Raw genomic sequence first — 21,248 nt, forward strand, 5'->3', positions numbered from 1 at the left:
TGGGAGGAAACCGGAGCACCCGGAGGAAACCCACGCAGACACGGGGAGAACGTGCAAACTCCACACAGTCAGTCGCCTGAGTCGGGAATTGAACCCGGGTCTACAGGCGCTGTGAGGCAGCAGTGCTAACCACTGTGCCACCGTGCCGCCCACAGGTAGTAGCAGATCCTGGCAGTATTTTCAAATCCTCTCTGGCCACAGGTATGGTGCCAGAAGACTGGAAGACTGCTAACATTATCATTTTATTAAAATTGGGTTGAAGGAAATTGCAGTCAGTCTAACCTTAGTGATGGGGAAGTTATTAGGAGTGTCCTGTCCCTCAGAATTCTATCTGTGCTTAGAGAGACATAGGTTAATCAAGGATAGTCAGCATGAATTTATGAAGGGACGGTCCTGTTTGAGAAGCCTGATTGACTTTTTTTTTGATGAGGCAACCAGGAATATGGCTTGGAAAGGGTGGACGCTAGGAAATTTTTTCCATTAGGCGAGGAGACTAGGACCCGTGGACACAGCCTTAAAATTAGAGGGGGGTCAATTCAGAACAGAAATGCGGAGACATTTTTTCAGCCAGAGAGTGGTGGGCCTGTGGAATTCACTGCCGCAGAGTGCAGTGGAGGCCAGGACGCTAAATGTCTTCAAGGCAGAGATTGATAGATTCTTGATGTCTCGAGGAATTAAGGGCTACGGGGAGAATGCGGGTAAGTGGAGTTGAAATGCCCATCAGCCATGATTGAATGGCAGAGTAGACTCGATGGGCCGAATGGCCTTACTTCCACTCATATGTCTTATGGTCTTATATATTGGAAGGATGTGATTGCACTAGAGAGGGTGCAGAGGAGATTGACCAGGATACTACCTGGGCTTGGAGGTTCTGAACTGCAAGGAAAGAATGGCTCGGCTGGGGTCGCTTTCTTTTGAAGGAGGAGATGGAACGAGATAGAAGAGTATAAGAATATCAGAGGCATACATAAGATGGATGTGAAGGCATCTTTTCCATCAGTAGAGATGTCAATAACCAAAGGACATAAATTTCAAGTGAAAGAAGAGAAGAGTTGTAGAAAACTTTATTCATCCAGAATGCGAGTCTACAGCTTACTATCTGAAAGGGTGGTTGAGTCATAAACTCTTGTAACATTTTGGCAATGGTTAGATCTTCACTTGCCTTGCCGTAGGATCCAGGGCTAAGAGCTGTAAAATGTGCAGTGTCGTCAGAAACAGAAATGTAAATTGCTCAGCAGGCCTGGCAACTTCTGTGGAGAGAAATCAGAGTTAATGTTTTGGGTTCAATGATCTTTCATCAGAATTCCATCAATTCCTAATTTCCAGCATGCACAATTCTTTCTGTTTTTATGTAATATAGTCAGATCCTTGTTGACCAACATGGACACCATAGGCTAAGTGGCCTCTTAGGATTGATTCTCTACAATATGGAAACAGGCCATTTGGCCCGACATGCTCACACCGATCCTTTGAAGAGTAAGCCACCCAGACCTATTTCTGTCTGACTAATGCACCTAACACTACGGCAATTTCTCATGGCAAATTCACCTGACCTGCACATCTTTGGATTGTGAGAGGAAACCAGAGCACACAGAGGTAACTCACGCACACAGAGGGAGAATGTGCAAATTCACACAGACAGTCTTTCTGGTGGTAATCAATCCCAGGTCCCTGGTGCTGTGAGGCAGCAGTGCTAACCACTGAGCCATGTTGGAAACTCTGTGGAGAGGAGATGCGATGTATAGTAATGGCTATCATTATAACTGGCGCATAAAATACCGGAAGATAACTTAAATCCTTCCAAAATCTTTTCCTAGTTGTGAGTAATGTTCAGAATTATTTCTGGTTTAAGTTAACTGATTTTTATGAATAAGTCTGATAATTTGAAAGGCAATATGTGGCACGATGAGAGAATTTGTTTTACCTAAGTCTTTTTAAAAAAAGTTTTGTTTTGGTTTTCAGAGTGAATATTTTGATGATGTGGTAGAAGAGTTACAGAAAGAGTTTGACCGAAGTATGTCTGGAGTCAGTGATATGGATGTGGACGTATGGCTCAATAACACATTGATTCCATCCCTGCCATTAATCACAAAGACTGTTTTGGCTTCCAAAGACAGCCGGAGATTTCCATGTCCTCTCTTCAAACGAATGTAAGTATAGTTTAATGCATCTTCAACTGAAATGCTCACAAGTTCATGTTACTCCCTGCATGATTCAAGAACCATTCAACTGAACACCTCTGTAATTAACTTCTGTCTAATGAGAACATGCATCACATGGAACTGGAGCATATATGTAATATGTAAGGGTCCACAGAACTATTGCAATCATCTTGATTTGTTTCCATTTTTTCTTTTCTCTTCACTTCCAAACATATATTGTGAGAAACATCTCTGGGTGATCGCACAGCCTCCGTAATGATGAGCTGTAGACTTAGATGCACCCTCTAATAAGTATTGCTGAGGGAATCTTCTTAAGCTTTTCTCATTCTCATAAACAAATATTAGGAATAAGAAGACTAAAATGCCAGTAACTGTCCTCTTTTATCCCAGTCTGAGATGATCAAATTTCCTCTCTTGGAGTGGAGCCATATCTGCCTTTTAAATGAGGACTGCTTAATGTCCAGACACTGTAACACTCTGAATCAGATGGACAATTTTAGCATGGATGGCTTTTGCCAAGTAACTGCATCTCTCTTTCCTCCCTCTCCCCTTCCCCATAGATTGTAGGACATGAGAGGAGTAAATTGGAAGACCCCCAAGGTTAATTTTGAAACAAAAACAGGGAATGCTGGAGATATTTAGCAGATTCGGCAGCATCTGTGGTCAGCAAAACTCAGAGTTAGTGTTTTGAGTCCGGCATGGTGCTTTTTGCTGCTTTGGAAGAAGCAGAGAAAGAGGCTATTCAGCCTGCTGTTTCCATGCTAGCTCTTGGCAAGAGCAAATCAGCCCATGTCATTCCCACACAGAGTTGTTTTCTTGCTCTTTTTTTTTGTTGCCAAAGTACAACAGCACTTGCAACCCCCCTCCATCTCCCCCTTCCCCTTCCCCCAAGAGAATGTTTGGCTCTGATTCTGTAGAGGTGTAACCCCTCTGGTCTTTATAGTCCCTATCCATTAGAATTAGTCCAAAAACCTTGTGAGTCAAATGCTTTCCTACCTGCACTAGCTGTCAGGCCATGTATCTCTTGTTCTAGTTGATGCTCACTGGGGTGTAATGTGGAAGTTAAAGTAAAGGTCACTTAAAGATTATGGCAACTTTAAGTGACCTTTACTTTAGCTTCCACATTACACCCCAGTGAGCATGGGGCTGCTGTCTAATGAGAGAGAATTGACTGGTAGTGATTTAACCTGCAGCTCACCATACCTCAAGAGAGGGAGAAGTTTTAGAAGAATAGGGGTGATCAAATTATGGTATGCAAGATGATAACAGGTGTGTATAAAATAGATATGGAGCGGATGCTTTCTCTTGTGAAGCATTCTAGGACGTGAGGTCATCGTCTTAGGATAAGGGGCAGCAAATTTATAACAGAGTTGGGGAGAAACTACTTCTCCCAAAGGGTTGTGAACCTGTGGAATTCGTTACCCCAAAGTGCTGGGACAGTGAGTAAACTTAAAAAAGAGCTGTACAGACTTTTCATTGGTAAAGGTTGAAGGGATATGGACAGAAGGCTGGAAAACAGGGGTGAGGAGCATGTCAGCCATGATTGAACAGCAGAGCAGACTCAATAGGCTGGAATGGCCTAATTCTGCTCCTATATCTTATAAGGTTGAGGAAGAGAGCTCTTCATGGTGACTTCAACTGGTGCTAGAATTGAACCCTTGATGTTGCTATCATTCTGCGTTACAGACCAGCTGTCCAGCCAACTGAGCTAACCACCCATCTTCCAATGTGGAACTTGCTACCATTTGAGGAGGTGTCTGTTGGTCACTTTCCTACTCCTCTTTCCTCCTACTTCCTACAGGGATATCTGCTTATCCCTGTTTCTACCTATGTAGAAAACTGACATAATTCATTACCTCTGGTTGTTCAAATTCATTCCTCAAAAAGCTCCAAAGCCATTTGACAACAACATTAGCCTCACACTAAAGAAGCAATCTTTCATTCCTCAAACCATTATTCATGTCCATGGGACATAAAAGCACATCATTGTTTCCCCAACTATTGAACCCAATGTCAATTGCTGCTTTGCCAGTTTTCATCCTGCCCCTATATATAGCTGAACCCCCCACTCAATCTGGCCGCCGTGCTCTAATGAATCATTATCCTCACATGTATTATTTGCTTGGCTCTGCTTGTTTGCCTCTTGACCCCTTTCTGCATATTTTTAAGTATAAGGTGACCATCTCCAGAAGATATTATGGAAGGTATTAATTATGAAAGGATATTATACCATATGGGGAAGGAATGTATGATGTCCATTCTTCTGATGGACTGATAGTGTCACACTTTTTGTTGTTGGAAACTTTTTTGTGGTTTTCTTCGGCAACCCTGCAATTATTGCCCCAACTCATTTATTCAGAGATAGCGTAATATGGCCATAGAGCTGTACAGCATGGAAACACACCCTTTGGTCCAACTTGTCCACGCTGACCAGATATCCTAAATTAATCTAATCCCATTTGACAGCATTTGGCCCACATTCCTCTGAACCCTTCCTGTTCGTGTACCCATCCAGATGCCTTTTAAATGTTATAACTGTACTAGCCTCCACCGCTTCCTCTGGCAGCTCACTCCATACACGCACCACACTCTGTGAAAAAGTTACCCCTGAAGTCCTTTTAAGTCTTTCCCCTCTCACCTTAAACTTATACCATCTAGTTTTGGAATTCCCTACCCTATGGAAAAGATCTTGACTCTTCGCTCTCTCCATGCCCCTCATGATTTTATAAATTTCTATAAGGTCACCCCTCAGCCTCCAACACTCCAGGGAAAATAGCCCCAGCCTATTCAGCCTCTCCCTATTGCTCAAACCGTCCAATCCTGACAACATCCTTGCAAATCTTTTCTGAACTCTTTCAAGTTTCACAACAGCCTTCCTATGGCAAGGAGACCAGAATTAGTGCATTATTCCAAAAGTGGCCTAACCAATGTCCTATGCAGCTGTAACATGATCTCCCAAGTCTTATTCTCAATGAATGACCAATAGAAGCATTAATATACTGGTGGGAAGATTTGCTAGAGATATTCGGGAGGATTTAAACTAGTAAGGTTGCAGAGTGGGACCCAGGGAGATAGTGAGAAAAAGAACTACCTGAGATTGATGCAGTTGGGAAAAGGAGCAAGTCAAACAGTTAAGGAAGGCAGGAACAAAGCAGAGAACGAGGTAGGACTGATAAATTAAACTGCATTTATTTCAGTGCAAAACGCCTAACAGGTAAGGCAGATGAACTCAGGGTGTGGTTAGGAATATGGGACTGGGATGTTATAGCAATTATAGAGACATGACAGAGACAGGGATATTTATTCCCAATTCTTCTGCCTCTGCCGTGTCTGCTCCCAGGAGGACCAGTTCCGCCATAGAACATATCAGATGGCCACCTCCTTTAACGACCACAATTTCCCCTCCCACGTGCTTGAAGATGCCCTCCAATGCATCTCATCCACTTCCCGCACCTTGAACCCAACCCTTCCAACTGCAACAAAGACACAACACCCTGGTCCTCACCTTCCACCCTAACAACCTCCATCCATCATCCTCCTCTATTTCCGCCACCAACAAATGGCCCCCACCACCAGAAATATATTTCCCTCCCCACCCTTTCTGGAAAGGCCATTCCCTTGTCAGACCTCCAACAACCCACCCTCCCCTCCTGGCACCTTCCCCCGGAGGAATTGCAAAACCTGCGCCCACGTTTCCCCCTCACCTCTGTCCAATGCCCCAAAGGAACGTTCCACATCCATCAAAGCTTCATCTGCACTTCTACACGTCATTTACTGTATCTGTTGCTCCTGATGCAGTCACCTCTACATTGTGGAGGCAGGATGCCTTCTCGCAGAGCGTTTAGGGAATATCTCCAGGACACCTGCACCAATCAACCCCAGCTCCTGAGCCTCCTCTATCACCACTCCCTTACCACCTGATTCTTGGAGGAAGAACGCCTCATCTTCTGCCTTGGGACCCTCCAACCCCATGGCATCAATGTGGATTTCACCAGTTTCCACATTTTCCTTCCCCCATTTTATCCCAGTTCAAAACATCCAGCTCAGCATTATCCTCATGACCTGTCCTACCTGCCCATCTTCCTTCCCATCTGTCTGCTCCAACCTCCCCTTCAACCTATCACCATTGCCCCACCTCCATCCACCTATCACACTCTCATCTACCTTCTCCCCAGCCCCATCCCCCTCCCATTTATCTCTCCACCCTGGATACTCCCAGCCTCATTCCTGATGAAGGACTTTTGCCCAAAACGCAATTTTCCTGCTCCTCGGATGCTGCCTGACCTGCTGTGCTTTTCCACGCTCCCAACTCTAATCTCCAGCAATTGCAGTCCTCACTTTCGCCTCAGGGGTAATCAGGACTGGCAGCTTAATGTTCCAGGGTATAGATTCTACAGAAAGGATAGAAAAGTGGGCAAAACAGGAGGGAGAGTGGTGTTTTTGATAAGGGAAAACGTTACAGCTGTACCTAGGCAGGATATTCTGGGGAGTACGTCCAGAAGTTATTTGGGTGGAACTGAGAAGTAAGAATAGTCAGTGGGTAGTTGAGAAATAAATTTGTCAGGAGATCTCAGTTATCTGTAAGAATAGTAGGGTGGTAATGCTGTGGGATTTTAACTTTCCAAGAAAGAAGATAAACCTTGGGCAATACAGTCACTGTGTTGCTGGGTCTCTCACAATGCTTTTAAGTAGTGACTTCATGTTTACCAGCTGTTTGATTGTGCATGCAGAGGAGCTAAAAACGACCTCACCCTTTATATGAATTCTCACCCTGAATATTTTAAACTATTTGAGTTCATTTCAAATTAACAGGTTGACATTACCATTTGAATAAATTTCACCCTCCACTGTGAAGATGATATCATTAATTCTGGATATCTGTAGATCTGAAATGTTCCTTTTTCTTCTATACAGAGTTGATATACTGAGCTATTTCAAAGATCAACTGGAAGTCAGGGATCAAGAGGCTGTATATAAAAACTTATTAGCATACCATAAAGGTAATGAAATAAAATTTGATCTTTTATATAAACATAGCTGTTCCTGTTCAGTGATTTAATCATCTTGTGGTTTGATTAATAGATGAATTTTCATATCTATGATGTCCTCGTTAATACTTTTCTAATCTCAGAATAATTCAATCTTCTTATTTTTAGCCAGTTTTGCTTCAAAAGATTATGTGTTTACATGCCTGCAATTTCAAACCTATTTTTAGAAACTAAAGGACATTGCGAGATAGTCTCTTGTGCTCGTACTATCAGCATCTCTAAAGAGAGGAGTATATGCTTCTTACAGGCTGGGTTTTGCCATTTGAGTCTTAAACTGGCTCCTATCAGTGCAGGATAGATTTACTCCTTTAACAACTTAAACCAAAAGTCTAGAGCAACGCTTAACTTGTAGCATTTTCAATCCTATTTTGACCAATGAAGATATTAAAGGTAAAAGATGTGTTGAATGAGGGTAGACCACTTGCCTTCAACAAATATTGTTCAAATTAAAATTTATTTGGACTTTAATGTTTTTGTTAAAAATCTGCATGCTCAACTAATGGTGGATGTTTTGATATGAGGTGGAATATGCCTTTCATGAGAGGAGATCTGTCAGCCGTACCTGATCTGTCTACTGATCGTTTTGGTCCTACCTTATGTAGTTGACTTTATCGCAGATTTTCGCCACAACGGAGAAGGGGATTGCAGAGGCAGCTGGCCACATAAAGTCAACAGTTGTCTCCATATGAAATTGCATTTTGGCACCCCTTTAGATGAAACTTGGAATTTGTAGACTAGAGCAAGACTGAAGTTTGTGGTGTTTTGTTTTGGATGTACAGTTAAGCCCTTTGGAGAGTTATGGTGCCCTTTTAGGTCTGGTCTTGGGACACCTTTGAGGATGGTTACATGTTCTTTTGGGGAAGGAAGGGACTGTGTGCAATTGCTGAAAGAAGGCATAAGTGTACTTGAAAAATGTATAAATCATTACAATCAAGCTGATAGTTGACAGACTCATCAAAATCAGATGTCAACACTGTCAGAAGGAGCTGTCAAAGGGAGATGCGTAAAGCATCAACCCACATAAAAGGCCTAACCATTGTTTTTCTGAAAAGGTAATGACTGCAGTGTTTAGAAAGGGTCTGTTAACCTAAGCTTGCCAGTTTCCATCATTGGATTACAGTTGCATGACTGATTCCGCAACCGTCTGCTATGAGTTCTTCTAAAGTTGCCTATCCCAATATTTTATCCAGGCCGATACCCCAGGCCAATCACAGGTCTGGACTGCCTTTTTAAAGGTCAGTTTCAAGGAGCTGGAATTCTTCTGTCTCTGTGCATCCAACTGTGACCCAAAATCAGGGTCTCTAAATTTCCTGAACACAAGGGAGGTAATGGCCTAGTGGTACTATCATTAGACTACTAATTCAGAGACTCAGGTAATGTTCTGGGGACTCGGTTTCAAGTCCCACCACAGCAGATGGTGGAATTTGAATTAAGAGTCTAATGATGACCATGAATTCATTGTCAATTTTCAGTAAAAATCCAGCTGGTTCACTAATGTCCTTCAGGGACAGAAACTACCATCCTTACCTGGTCTGGCCTAACGTGACTCTGAACCTACAGTTACATGGTTGACTCTTAACTGCCCTCTGGGCAATTAGGTTAGGCAATAAATGCTGGCCTAGCCAGCGACACCTCATCCTGTGGAAAAAAATTGCAGGTAATTGATATATAATGCCTTGTTCCTATGTATTTTTAAAAACATCAAGCCACATCTAGGAACCAACTCAATGGAAACATCTCAACAGAATATGCTTGAAACTTCAGCTGATGTCTCAAATCAGAATAAAGACATTTTTTTGACTGATGCTTTTGGCTAGTTTAACATGTGCATCAGTCCTTGTCAGAAATCTGGTGACTATTTGGTGCAGAGTTGCCCCTGTTAAAGGAGTTTAAAAACTTTCAGATAGTCCATATATTACAGCATCCAACGCTTTATCGTTTTGGCTAGAGAGAAATTCTGGAGGAAAGGATGAATGTATGAATTGAAGTAGATTGGATACTCAAAAGACACGAGAGAAAAAACATCAAGTTTGCCTGCACCAAGATATGAGGATAGTTGCTGAAACAGAAAGGAAAAGGTCTGCATTTCACACATACACTTAACATATTGCAAACAAAGCTTGTAAACAAAGTTGAAAACCAAAAGATAGTTGTATGTGGCCTCAGCAAACAGAGGTAAAAAAAGACTTACCATTCATTTATGAAGCAGCCAATGTGTACATACAGCAAATCCCTCCAAGCAGCAGTATGATAATGTTTTGAGTATACAACGTAATCATGTGGTAGTAGGATGAGAAGGTTAGTGAAGGGAATTAAATTATGTACTCCTCATAGTAGAGGTCTCATGACTACAGCAGACCAGGAGACATTTTTCCATGATTGTCTTTCAACTCAAACATCTCCTTTTTGATACTTGCCATTTAATGTCAACCACTGTATAAAACAAATCTGGCAAACAGACAATATATATTAAAGTGTGTTCAAAAGCAGTTGTTGCCAGGCTAATGATCCTTTTCTGTGACAGTAATGATGACAAATTATCTGTTTCATTCTGTTGCATGATTTGGGTTTTCCTTTATTCATGTCAACTCAAGATGTTTCTTGTGTGAATAAAAATATTGAAATTAATGGAATATTTTTTGTTTTTGTTTCCAGCATTCCCTCTTTATTGTTATAACAACAGCAGTTTTCTCCTTTTCCTGGGAACATATTTTCAAGAATACATTGTTTTTCTAACACTGAAGGATGTTTCTTTGCTGGTTCCTCCTGACCGTGTGGCTGAGGTAAATGAAAGTCATCTGTGAAATAGAGTGGAGAGGGCTATCTTTTTCCAGATCAACTTTAACCATAATAAGTGTTCAAATGGCACCTTCCTCAATGATCTAAGTGACACAGTGAACTCACTAGGAAATAGGAATCCAAACTTCCAGATTATTCTGCAACATATTACTAGAAGGAACATTGAAGTCTTGTTACTATAATTGAATTGAATTGAATTTATTGTCATGTGTACTGAGGCACAATGAAAAGATTGGTTTGAGAGCAATACAGATCACAGAGTTCAGTAGCATAGATAAGTGAATAATAGGTAAACAGCGGCAAAAACAAAAACACAGGTACAGGCGAATGTGAAGAGTTTGTGAGTCCATTCAGTATTCTAACAACAGTAGGGTAGAAAACTGTTTCAAAATCGGCTGGTGCCAATTTATAATGTTTCTGGACTAGAGTTAGACTGAAGAGTTGTTTTATGTCCCCAGACACTGCTGTTTTCCTTGTCTAATTATGAAGTATTCTGCAAAGTATTAGGTCAAAGAAATAGTTGGGTGGATTGCATAATACTTCCATTGTTTGCACAAGTTTCACATTGTCTTCATTTTCTGTGATGTGGACTTCAAGCCAGTTATGCCACAGTGACATGGGGTCACAGCTATAAAGAATAACATGTATGTTTGTGTGTGTGTATGTGTATATATACGTGTGCACAAGACATGAACAAATATGTAGTTGAGTGTCTATATATCTGTCCCAGACTGTGCCTATGTGCATAATATATTGTTATAATCCCAATTTATGATGTTTCTGGATAAATCAGATCCCAGAATGAAATGAAGCCTGATAGATCATATTTTGTTTTTTTTTAATATGGCAGTCTTTCACTGAATCATTACACTAGGCTGGTGATATAGTTTTAACAATAAAACCTATGTATTACGCAAACTGTTTCAAAACCCAGGGGGAGAATGTGTTCAGGCTTCTATGCCTTCTCCCCGATGGTAGAGATTATAGAAAAGCATAGCCAGGGTGGGATGGATCTATGAGAATGCTGGTGACAGCGGGTCTGGTAGATGGATTCTATTGATGGGAGGTTGGTATTTGTGATTGTCTGGGCCACTCTCTGTAAGTGGCTCCGATCTTGAATGGTATAGTTGCCATATCACATAGTAATACATCCAGACAGAATGCTCTCAATGGCGTACCTATAAGAGTTGGCAAGGGTATTTTCTGTCATGCCAAATTTCCTCAGCTGCCTAGGAGGAAGAGACGTTGTTGAGCCTTTGTAACCAGTGTGTCCACATGAAGAATCCAAGAAAGCTTGTTGTGGATGACCACTCCCAGGAGCTTGACGAACTCCAGTCGTTCCACCTCTGTACTGTTGAAGTGTAGGGGGGCATGAGCAACACTGAAAGTCAATAATGAGTTCCTTGGTTTTGCTGGCATTGAGAGCTAGGTTGCTTTCAGTGCACCATTTTTCCTGGTCTTCCATCTCCCATCTGTAGTCTGTTTCATTGCCATCTGAGATTTGACTGACTTTGTGGTGTTATCAGAGAACTTGTAAATGGCATTTTTTAAAAAGATAACATACACATAAAGTCCAAAGATTTGCAGGTTAGGTGGATTGGCCATGCTAAATTGCCCGTGGTGTTGAGGGATCTTTAGGTTAGGTGGAGCAGCCACAGAGATACAGAGGACTGTAGGTACTGAAGAGTCAGAATCGATAAGTTGTGGCGCTGCCAAAAGCACAGTAGATCAGGCAGCACCTGAGGTACAGGAGAGTTGGTGTTTCAGGCAGGACCCTTCATCAGGACTCCTGCATTTTTCCCATAACCCAACTGATTAAGAACCTTTCTATCTCTGTCTTAAATGTCCACAAGGACTCTGCTCACAGCTCATCTGTGACAAGGACTTCCAAAGACTCTCAACTCTCTGAGAGAAGACATTCCTTCTCATCTTAGTCTTAAATTGGCACCCCTTTATTCCGACACTATGCCTTTTGGTCCTTGACCCTTCCATGAGGGGAAATATCCTGTCAGCATTTACCCTGTCAAGCTCCTTAAGAATCCTATTTTGGTTTATACAGATCACCTTTCATTCTTCTACATTCCTGTCAGTAGAGTCCCCATCTGTTTAATCTTTTTTTTAGATTAGATCAGATTCCTTACAGTATGGAAACAGGACCTTCGGCCCAACAAGTCTACACTGACCCTCCGAAGAGCAACCCACCCTGACAAATGCACCTATTATTTAGCAATTTAGCATGGCCAATTCACCTAACCTGCATATCTTTGGACTATGGGAGGAAACCGGAGCACCTGGAAGAAATCTATGCAGACAGGAGAAAATGTGCAAACTCCACGGAGACAGTTGTCCGAGGTGGGAATTGAACCCGGATCCCTGGCGCTGTGAGGCAGCAGTGTTAACCACTGAGCCACTGTGCTGCCCTCCATTGTTCATAATGACAATCCCTCTATATCAGGGATCATCATAAGACCATAAGACAAAGGAGAAGTTAGGCCATTTGGTCCATCGTATCTGCTCCATTATTCTATCATGGCTGATAAGTTACTCAACAATTCTCCTACTTTCTCCCTGTAATCTTTGATCCCTTTGGCAATCTATCTATTTCAGACTTAAATATACTCAATGGCCTGGCCTCCTCAGCCTTTTGTGGCAGTGAATTCCATGGATTCACCACTCTCTGGCTGAAGACGTTTCTCCTTATCACCATTCTAAAAGTTCATCCCTTTACATGAAGGCTATGCCTTGGGGTCCTCATCTCTTATGCTAATGGAAACATCTTCCACTCTGTCCACGCCATTCAGTATTCCTCTGTTGGTCTGTGTAGGCTTCCCAATCCTCTGGCTTCCCACTGCCCTTTGTCATATTATATGTTTTCTCTTTTGTTTTTATGCCATCCCTGACTTCCCCAGTCAGCCATGGTTGCCTCATCTTCCCTGTACCATGCCTCTTTTTCCTCGTGATGAATCTCTGCTGTGTCCCCTGAATTACTCCCAGAAACTCCTGCCATGGCTGTTCTACTGTCTTTCCTGCTAGGCCCATCTCAAATCAATTCTGGCCAGCTCCTCCCTCATGCCTCTTTAGTTGCCTTTATTTAACTATTGCCATTACCAGTGATTCCCACCTTCTCCCTCTCAAATTGCAGAATAAATTCAATCATGGTATGGTCACTGCCACTTAAGTGTTCCCTCACCTTAAGCTCCCTTATCGAGTCTGCCACATTGCACAACACTAAATCCAGTATTGCCTGTTCCCTAGTGGGCTCTACCACAACCTGCTCCAAAAAGCCAATTTGTAGACATTCCACAAGTTCCTTTTCTTGTGATCCCCTACTAACCTGATTTTCCCAATCCATATTGAAATCCCACAAGATTACTGTAATCTTGCCTTTCTTACATGCCTTTTCAATCTCCTGGTGTATCTTGTGCCCCACACTCTGACTACTGCAGGCCTGTATATAACTCCCATTTTCACCTTTGTGGCTCCTTAACTCTATCCACACAGATTGTACATCATCTGACCCTACATTGTTTCTTGCTTTTGATTTAATTTCATTTCTTACTAATAAGGAAACTCCTTTGTTAGGATGTATATCCTTGGATATTTAGTGCCCAGTCCTGATCCCCTTGCAGCCACATCTCCCATACACATTATACCTGCCAATTTCATTCTGCACCATCTTTGTGAACCTTCTCTGAATGGCCTCCAATGAAGTAATATCCTTCCTTAAATTAGGGGACCAAAACTGCTTTATGATTAAAGGGAATTGACAAAGTAGATGTAAAGCAGATATTTCACCTTATGTGGTAATCTAGAAGGAGAGGTCATAGTTTTAGAATAAGGAGTAGCAGATTTAAAACACAAGATGAGGAGGAATTACTTCTTCAAATATTTATAAAGGTCAAAGTGAACACAGGTCCCTCAGAAAATGAATCTAAAGTGATAGTTACAGGGAAGAACGAAATAGCAAGAGGAGTTAAACAGATATTTTGCATCAGTCTTTGCGGTGAAAGATATTTCAAAAGTCCAATGAGAACAAAGGACAGAGTATTATTCAAATGGAGAAAGACTGCAGAAAACTCTAGATGTGGTTTCACCAGGACCTTGTACAGGTGTGTTAAGACTTCTCTACACTTATGATTAGATTACTTACAGTCTCGAAACAGGCCCTTCAGCCCAATAGGTCCACACCAACCCTCCGAAGAGCAACCCACCCAGACCCATTCCCCTACATTTACCCCTTCACCTAACACTACGGGCAATTTAGCATGACCAATTCACCTAACCTGCACATCTTTGGACTGTGGGAGGAAACCAGAGCACCCGGAGGAAACCCACGCAGACGCAGGGAGAAGTTGCAAACTCCACAAAGACAGTAGCCTGAGGCAGGAATTGAACCCGGGTCTCTGGCGCTGAGAGGCAGCAGTGCTAATCACTGTGCCACCAACCCCCTTGAAATAAGGGCCAACATTCCTGATTCCCTGCTGCTCCAGTGTGCTAGTTTTCTGTGTTTGATGCACAAATTCTCCCAGGTCCCTTTGTGTTCAGTTTTCTGCAGTCTTTCTCCATTTGAATAATACTCTGTCCTTTGTTCTCATTGGACTTTTGAAATATCTTTCACCGCAAAGACTGATGCAAAATATCTGTTTAACCCCTCTTGCTATTTCGTTCTTCCCTGTAACTATCACTTTAGATTCATTTTCTGAGGGACCTGTGTTCACTTTGACCTTTATAAATATTTGAAGAAGTAATTCCTCCTCATCTTGTGTTTTAAATCTGCTACTCCTTATTCTAAAACTATGACCTCTCCTTCTAGATTACCACATAAGGTGAAATATCTGCTTTACATCTACTTTGTCAATTCCCTTTAATCATAAAATCAGAGCATCCCAACAGTGTGGAAACAGGCCATTTGGCCCAACAAGTCCACACCGACCCTCTGAAGAGTAATCCACACAGACCCATTCCCCTGATCCCCTATTACTGTACATTTCCCAAGACTGATCTACCTAAACTACATATCCCTGAACACGGTGGGCAATTTAGCATGGCCAATTCGCTTAACTTGCACATCTTTGGACTTATATCTTATATTTTTCAATTAGACCTCCTTTCATTCGTCTGAACCTATAGAGTACAGCCCTAAGATGCTGTTTCCCTTCATAAAACAGACCCTCAATCCCTAGAATCAATCTCATGAACCTCCTCTGAAATGCCTCCAAGGCAACTACATCCTTCAAGTATGGGGAACCAAAACTATACTCCAAATATGGTCTCGCTAATGCCTTGTACAGTTGCAGGAACATTTGCCTACTTTTATGCTCTTTCCCTTGAGCAATAGTTGCTATGATTATGTTTGCCTGCTATACCTACATACTAGTTTTCTGCAATTCATGCACAATGACACCCAGATTAAGCTGCACCTAAGAACTGTGACATTTTTCTCCATGTAGATAGTAAACTGCCTTGCTATTCTTAGGACCCTGCAATTATCTACTTTAAGCTCCATCTGCCAAATTTTGGCCCATTCACCTAGTCTGTTCCTATCTACTTTTTAAAATCTCTTCATTGCAATTTACTTTCCCATATGTTTTAATGCCAGCTGCCAATTTGACTAAAGTACTTCCTATCCCTGCATTCAATCCTTAAGATTGTAAGTAATTGATGCCTGAGGACTGAACCCTGTGGCATTCCTACTAATTACATCTTGCCAACCAGAAAAACATCCATTTGCTCCAGCTCTCTGCTTTCTATTAGTGAACCAATCCTTAACTCAGGAGAAAGTGGGAACTATAGATGCTGGTGATTAGAGACACTGGAAAAACACAGCCGGTCAGGCAGCGTCCGAGGAACAGGAGAGTCAACGTTTTGAATGATGAAGAGCTTATGCTTGAAACGTCGACTCTCCTGCTCCTCGGATGCTGCCTGACCAGCTCTGCTTTTCTAGCACCACACTTTTTGAATCCTTAACCCAAGCTAATGTATTAACCCTAACCCCATGTGATCTTAGCTTATATATTAACCTTATGAGCAGCACCTTATCAAATACCTTCTGGAATCAGGATGAACTGTAGCTGCAGGATCCCCATTATCCATTTCACTCGTTACAACTTTCAGAAATCTAGCAAATTAACCAAATATGATTTACTTTTCATAAAACCATGCTGACTCGGATCAATTATATTTTGACTTTCCAATTGTCCTGTATTACTTCCTTAATAATGCCTTGTAACAATTTCCCGATGACAGACGTTAAACTGACTAGTCAGTGGTTTTCTACTGTCTGCCTTGCTCCTGTTTGAATAGGGGTGTGTAGTCTTGGCCTCCTTACCCAAGAAAATATGTGCCCGCCTTGGAGTGAGTGCAGTAAAGTTTCATTGAACTGGTTCCTGGGCTGACAAAATGTTTGGATAAGGGGATGGTGGGTTGACTTGGCCAGTATTCACGGGAGTTGAGAGGACTGAGAAGGGATCATATTGAATCATTTAAAAGTTTGAAGGGGCTGGACAGGCTGAATGAGGGAGGATGTTTCCTCTGGCTTGGGGGCCAGAACCAGGGGTCACATCCCTAGGACACCCGATTGATTACTTTTGACCGAGATGAGAAGAAATGTTTTAATTCAAGGGCATTGAACTATTTTTTATTCACCAGGAATGTGGGCTTTGCTGGTTGACCATTCTGGTTGTCGTTGAGAAGGTGATGGTGAACTACTTTCTTTGAACGGTTGTAGTCCATTTGCTATAGGTTAGGTATGCCCATGTGCTATTAGGAAGAGACCTCTTGGTTTCGGACCCATTGAAGGAACAATAATGTGTTTCCAAGACAGGCTGGTGAGTGGCTTAGAGAGGAACTTGTTGGAGGTGGTGTTCCTTTATCCTATGATAATGTGTTTGTGGGTTTGATATGGGGAAGTGACGGCCCGATTGTACTATCACTGGACTATTACCTAAAGGGCCATGAAATATTCTGGGAACCTGGGTTCAAATCCTACAATGGTGGATGGTAGAATTTGAATTCAGTAAAAGAATCTGAAATTAGGAGTTTTAATGGCAGCCTTTTAGGGAAGGAAACTGCCATCCTTATCTGGTCACGTGACTCCAGACCCACAGTAATGTGGTTGATTCATAACTTTCCTTACGATTGCGCAATAATTGCTGGCCTAGCCAGTGTCACTCTCACCCTGCAAATGAATTAAGGTGCTGTGAAAGAGCTTTGGTCTGTAGATTCGGAATCTGTCAATGTTTCCACAAAAGAGGATTTTGGAGGTCACAACATTGAATATATCGAAGAAAGAAATAGGTTTCTTGAGGCTAAAACTGTAAATAAAGGTTATGGAAGGAGAATGGGAGTTTACTGTCAAAATAGAAGATCAGATAACCTTGTTAAGTGTTGCAAGGTCTGTTGCTCAGAAGCAGGTGCAGGTATGAAATTTCCTATTCTCTCCCATCACTGATCTGCATTTGAGAAAGATTTTACACCATGTGATTCCTTTCATATTCGCGTCCCACTGAACATTCAAGCATTTTATCTATTCTGACTTGGACAAATTAATTTTTGGCTCAGTGGTATAAATGCATGCATCTATTTCATCCAGCAAATAACAGTTAGTCATTGACGTACATGGTTTTGAAATTCTCTATTGTATTTGTACAGGTGCTGAGTACCATCGCTCCAAGTGAATTGGCTGATCGGTTGAGAATACCTGGATTCATTAATGACAACATGACTCTAACCGTTGTACTTCTGAATATCAAACCCATCCAGAATTTGGCTGCATTTATAGATGCTTTCACCAATGCAACGCAAGATGTGAGCTCAAAATATTACTTATACTTTAGGGAGTGCAAGAATTAACACAGACAAACTTTAGTGTTTAACATTCCAAAAGTACCAAACAATCAAAGGGCAAAAAGACAAGAGGGAACTAAATACTAGAGGGAAAGTAATGGGGCTAAAGATCAACAAAACCGATTACCTGATGGGGTTCCAGGCTATTAAATGGAGCTACCGAGATAGTGGATGCACTGATAGTGATCCTCCCAGAACCCTTAGATTCTAGAAATGTGTTAATGTATTGTCAATGTGACACCTCTGTTCAAAATGGGAAAGAGTTGAAAAAAGGTAACTCTAAGTCAGTTACCTTAGTGCCTGTTTGGGAAAATGTTAGCTGTTTTTGGATGTAAAAACAAAGCATTTAGAAATGCATAATATGATCAAGCAGAGTCAGCATAGCTTCATGAAGGGAAATCATGCCTGACAAATTTATTAGAATTCTTTTAGGGAGGTATCAAGCAGGATTGTAAAGGGGAAACAGTGAATGTAACTTATTTGAATTTCCACAAGGGTTGACATTAAGGACACATTTTCAGGAAGGCAGTCTGTAACTACTGGGGAAAGACTACAGGAAGCTGCGGCACAGAGAGATTTGTGAGTCCTTGCAAATGATTTACCAAAATCTAGCATTGATGAATGTTGGTCTTCTGAAATAAAGGGAATGGAGTCTCGAAATAGCGAAGTCTTGCCAAACCTATGCAAGGCAGTAGGAAGACCATACCTGAATTATTGTGGCGAAAGTGAGGACTGCAGATGCTGGAGATCAGAGTCAAGAGTGTGGTGCTGGAAAAGCACAGCAGGTCAGGTAGCATCCGAGGAACCGGAGGATCGGTGTTTCGAGCAAAAGCTCTTCATCAGGAATGAACCCTTCCTGCTGAAGGGCTTGTGCACGAAATGTTGATTCTCCTGCTCCTCAGATGTTGCCTGACCTGCTGTGCTTTTCCAGCACACACTCTCGACTCTGAATTATTGTGAAAAGTTTGGAGGCAGTTCAGAGAGTGTTCATTAGGCTGATCCTAGTTATGGAGGGATTTTCTTACGAGGTGAGGTTGAGTAGATTGGACTTGGGGTTCATTGGAGTTTAGAAGAATGAGTGTTGACCTAATTGAAACATACAAGATTGAGGACTTGACAAGTGTTGATGCAGAGAGGTTGTTGTCCCTTGCAGCAGAGTCTAGGACCAAAGGACATAAGCTCAGAATTAGGGGTGCCCAGTTACGATGGAGATGAAGAGGAATTTCTTCTCTGAGGATAATGAATCTGTGGAATTCTTTATTGCAAAGGGCTGTCCAGGCTCGATCATACAGCTTATTCAAGGCTGAGGATAGACAGATTTTCAATCAGTAAAGAAATCAAGGGTTACGGAGAAAAGGTAAGAAAGTGGAGTTGAGGATTATCAGCTTAGCCATGATCTTAGTGAGTGGTGCAGCAGACTCAGTGGGCTGAATGGCCTACTTCTGCTCCTACATCATGGTCCTCAGGTCGATTTGCTGACTGGAAAACTGGCAGTTTGCTCCTAATAGTTTTTCGGCTAATTCCTAGATCTGTTACATGTACTGGCTGTGCTCATAATTGACCACATTAATGTTTTATGCTCAAATAGTTCACTCCTGTACCTAATTTGTAGAGACACATTTTTGACAGCTCTGTGAATTAGTGTGCTCAAGTGATCAATTTGATATTTACTTTTAAAACAAGCCTATTCTCTTTTCCATTTCAGAGCAATATTTTATCTGCTATCATAGCAGGTTTGTGGCCTCAGTTTACTGAAAACCTGCCTGAACTCAGTGATGCAGAGGTGGATACATGGCTTAATGCTAGATTGGTTCCATACCTTCCATTTATCACCACACGTCTTTTGGTTTCCAACAGCACTCTCAGAATTCCATGCCTTACCTACAGGAAAATGTAACTATACTCCTAATCTTTTCTTGTACTGAAATGGTTATAATTTCATATGTTAGTCAATATAAGCAGCACAGATGAGTGATACAAGTTTCCACTGTCTAACAACCAGAATATATATGTTACACATTGTTATCTACCAATTTCATTTGATTTTGAATTTGTCCACTGCACTTCCGGATATAAATGCTGGGCAGTCACCTGGGTCATATTCTGTTCAATATGTTGCTAAAGTGTTGACCAAGATGCAACCTTTTAAGCCTCACTTATTCAGAATCACCATAATACTGTCCTTTGAGAATATTTTCAAAATGTGTTAGGCTGACCAAGTGTATTCTCAAGTATTCAGGGAGGTGGTGATATGGTGACAATGCCATCCAGGAATCCAGACTAATGTTCTCCAGAAATGTTTTTAAGTTGCACGTAGCAGAAGGTGAAATTTGAATTGAGGAAAAGCTGGAATTCCAAGCTAGCTGATTGATGACCATGTAACCACTGTTGACAGTCATTAAAAACCCATTTGGTTCAGCAATGCTCTTCAACTTTATCAAAGACAATCTGCCATTCTTCCCTAGTCTGGCCTTCATGTGTTTCCAGAACCACAGCAATGTGGTTGACTCTCAAATACCCACAGAAATGGCTCAGCAAGTTACTTAATTCACCAGACTGTGACCCAGAAGTAACAATAGTGAATGAAACTCAACAGACCACCTAGCAATTTCCTAAGCACTGTAAAGACCAATGGCAAACACAGTTCTGTGAAGTCTTCCTTACCACCATCTGGAGACTTGAACTAAAGTTGGGAAATTCATCCTCTAGGCTAGCTAAACAACAGCTTGGCAATTTCTGTAAAGTGTAATAACTGAGTATGATTATGTTCCAGACACCACCACCATCATCATTCATGAGTATATCCTCCAACTGACAGGACAGACCCACTAAAGTTGGCAGCGCAGTGATATAGTTAGGATGGGGTTGTCCTGGTAATCCTCAACATTGATTCCATGCTCTATGAAATTAGAGGAAGAACTGAGAGTGGCAAGGGCAAAGTATTATAAAGGCACTTCATGTTTCATATTGCTTGAAGGATTGTGAAAAAACTGATTTATTTCAAGTTTTTCAGAAAAACCTGGAATGGTTTACTTATATTCTTTCATGGGATGTGCTTATCGTTGGCTGGGCCAGCATTCATGACCCATCCCTAGTTGGAAGGGAACTTGCAGTTGGTGATGCTCCCATGTCTCTGCTGCCCTTATCCTTCTGGATGGTAGCTGTTGTGGGTTTGGGAAGAGCTGTCTAAACAGCCCAGAGAATTTCTGTAGTGCATCCTGTAGATTGTACATGCTGCTGCTTCTGACAGTCAGTGGTGGAGGAGTGAGTATTTGTGGATATGATTCCAATCAAGCAGACTGCTTTTCCTGGATGTTGTCAAACTTCTTGAATGTTGCTAGATCTACACTCATCCACAAAAGTGGGATATATATCATCAAATTCCTAATGTGTG

At 41.8% G+C, this 21,248-nt stretch overlaps 1 protein-coding gene across 1 annotated transcript in view; it reads left to right on the forward strand.

Annotated features, from left to right (window-relative positions):
• The window catches only part of LOC132825289 (uncharacterized), a 292,786-nt gene that overhangs the window by 97,314 nt on the left and 174,224 nt on the right, over positions 1–21,248 (forward strand). The window contains exons 35-39 of the mRNA XM_060840393.1: positions 1,963–2,150; positions 7,077–7,162; positions 9,866–9,993; positions 17,660–17,815; positions 19,560–19,747. Of these exons, the coding sequence (XP_060696376.1) occupies positions 1,963–2,150; positions 7,077–7,162; positions 9,866–9,993; positions 17,660–17,815; positions 19,560–19,747 (746 nt within the window). The remainder of the gene's footprint in view (positions 1–1,962; positions 2,151–7,076; positions 7,163–9,865; positions 9,994–17,659; positions 17,816–19,559; positions 19,748–21,248) is intronic.

This window comes from Hemiscyllium ocellatum, chromosome 20, assembly GCF_020745735.1.
Source record: "Hemiscyllium ocellatum isolate sHemOce1 chromosome 20, sHemOce1.pat.X.cur, whole genome shotgun sequence".
NCBI classification, from domain to species: Eukaryota; Metazoa; Chordata; class Chondrichthyes; order Orectolobiformes; family Hemiscylliidae; genus Hemiscyllium; species Hemiscyllium ocellatum.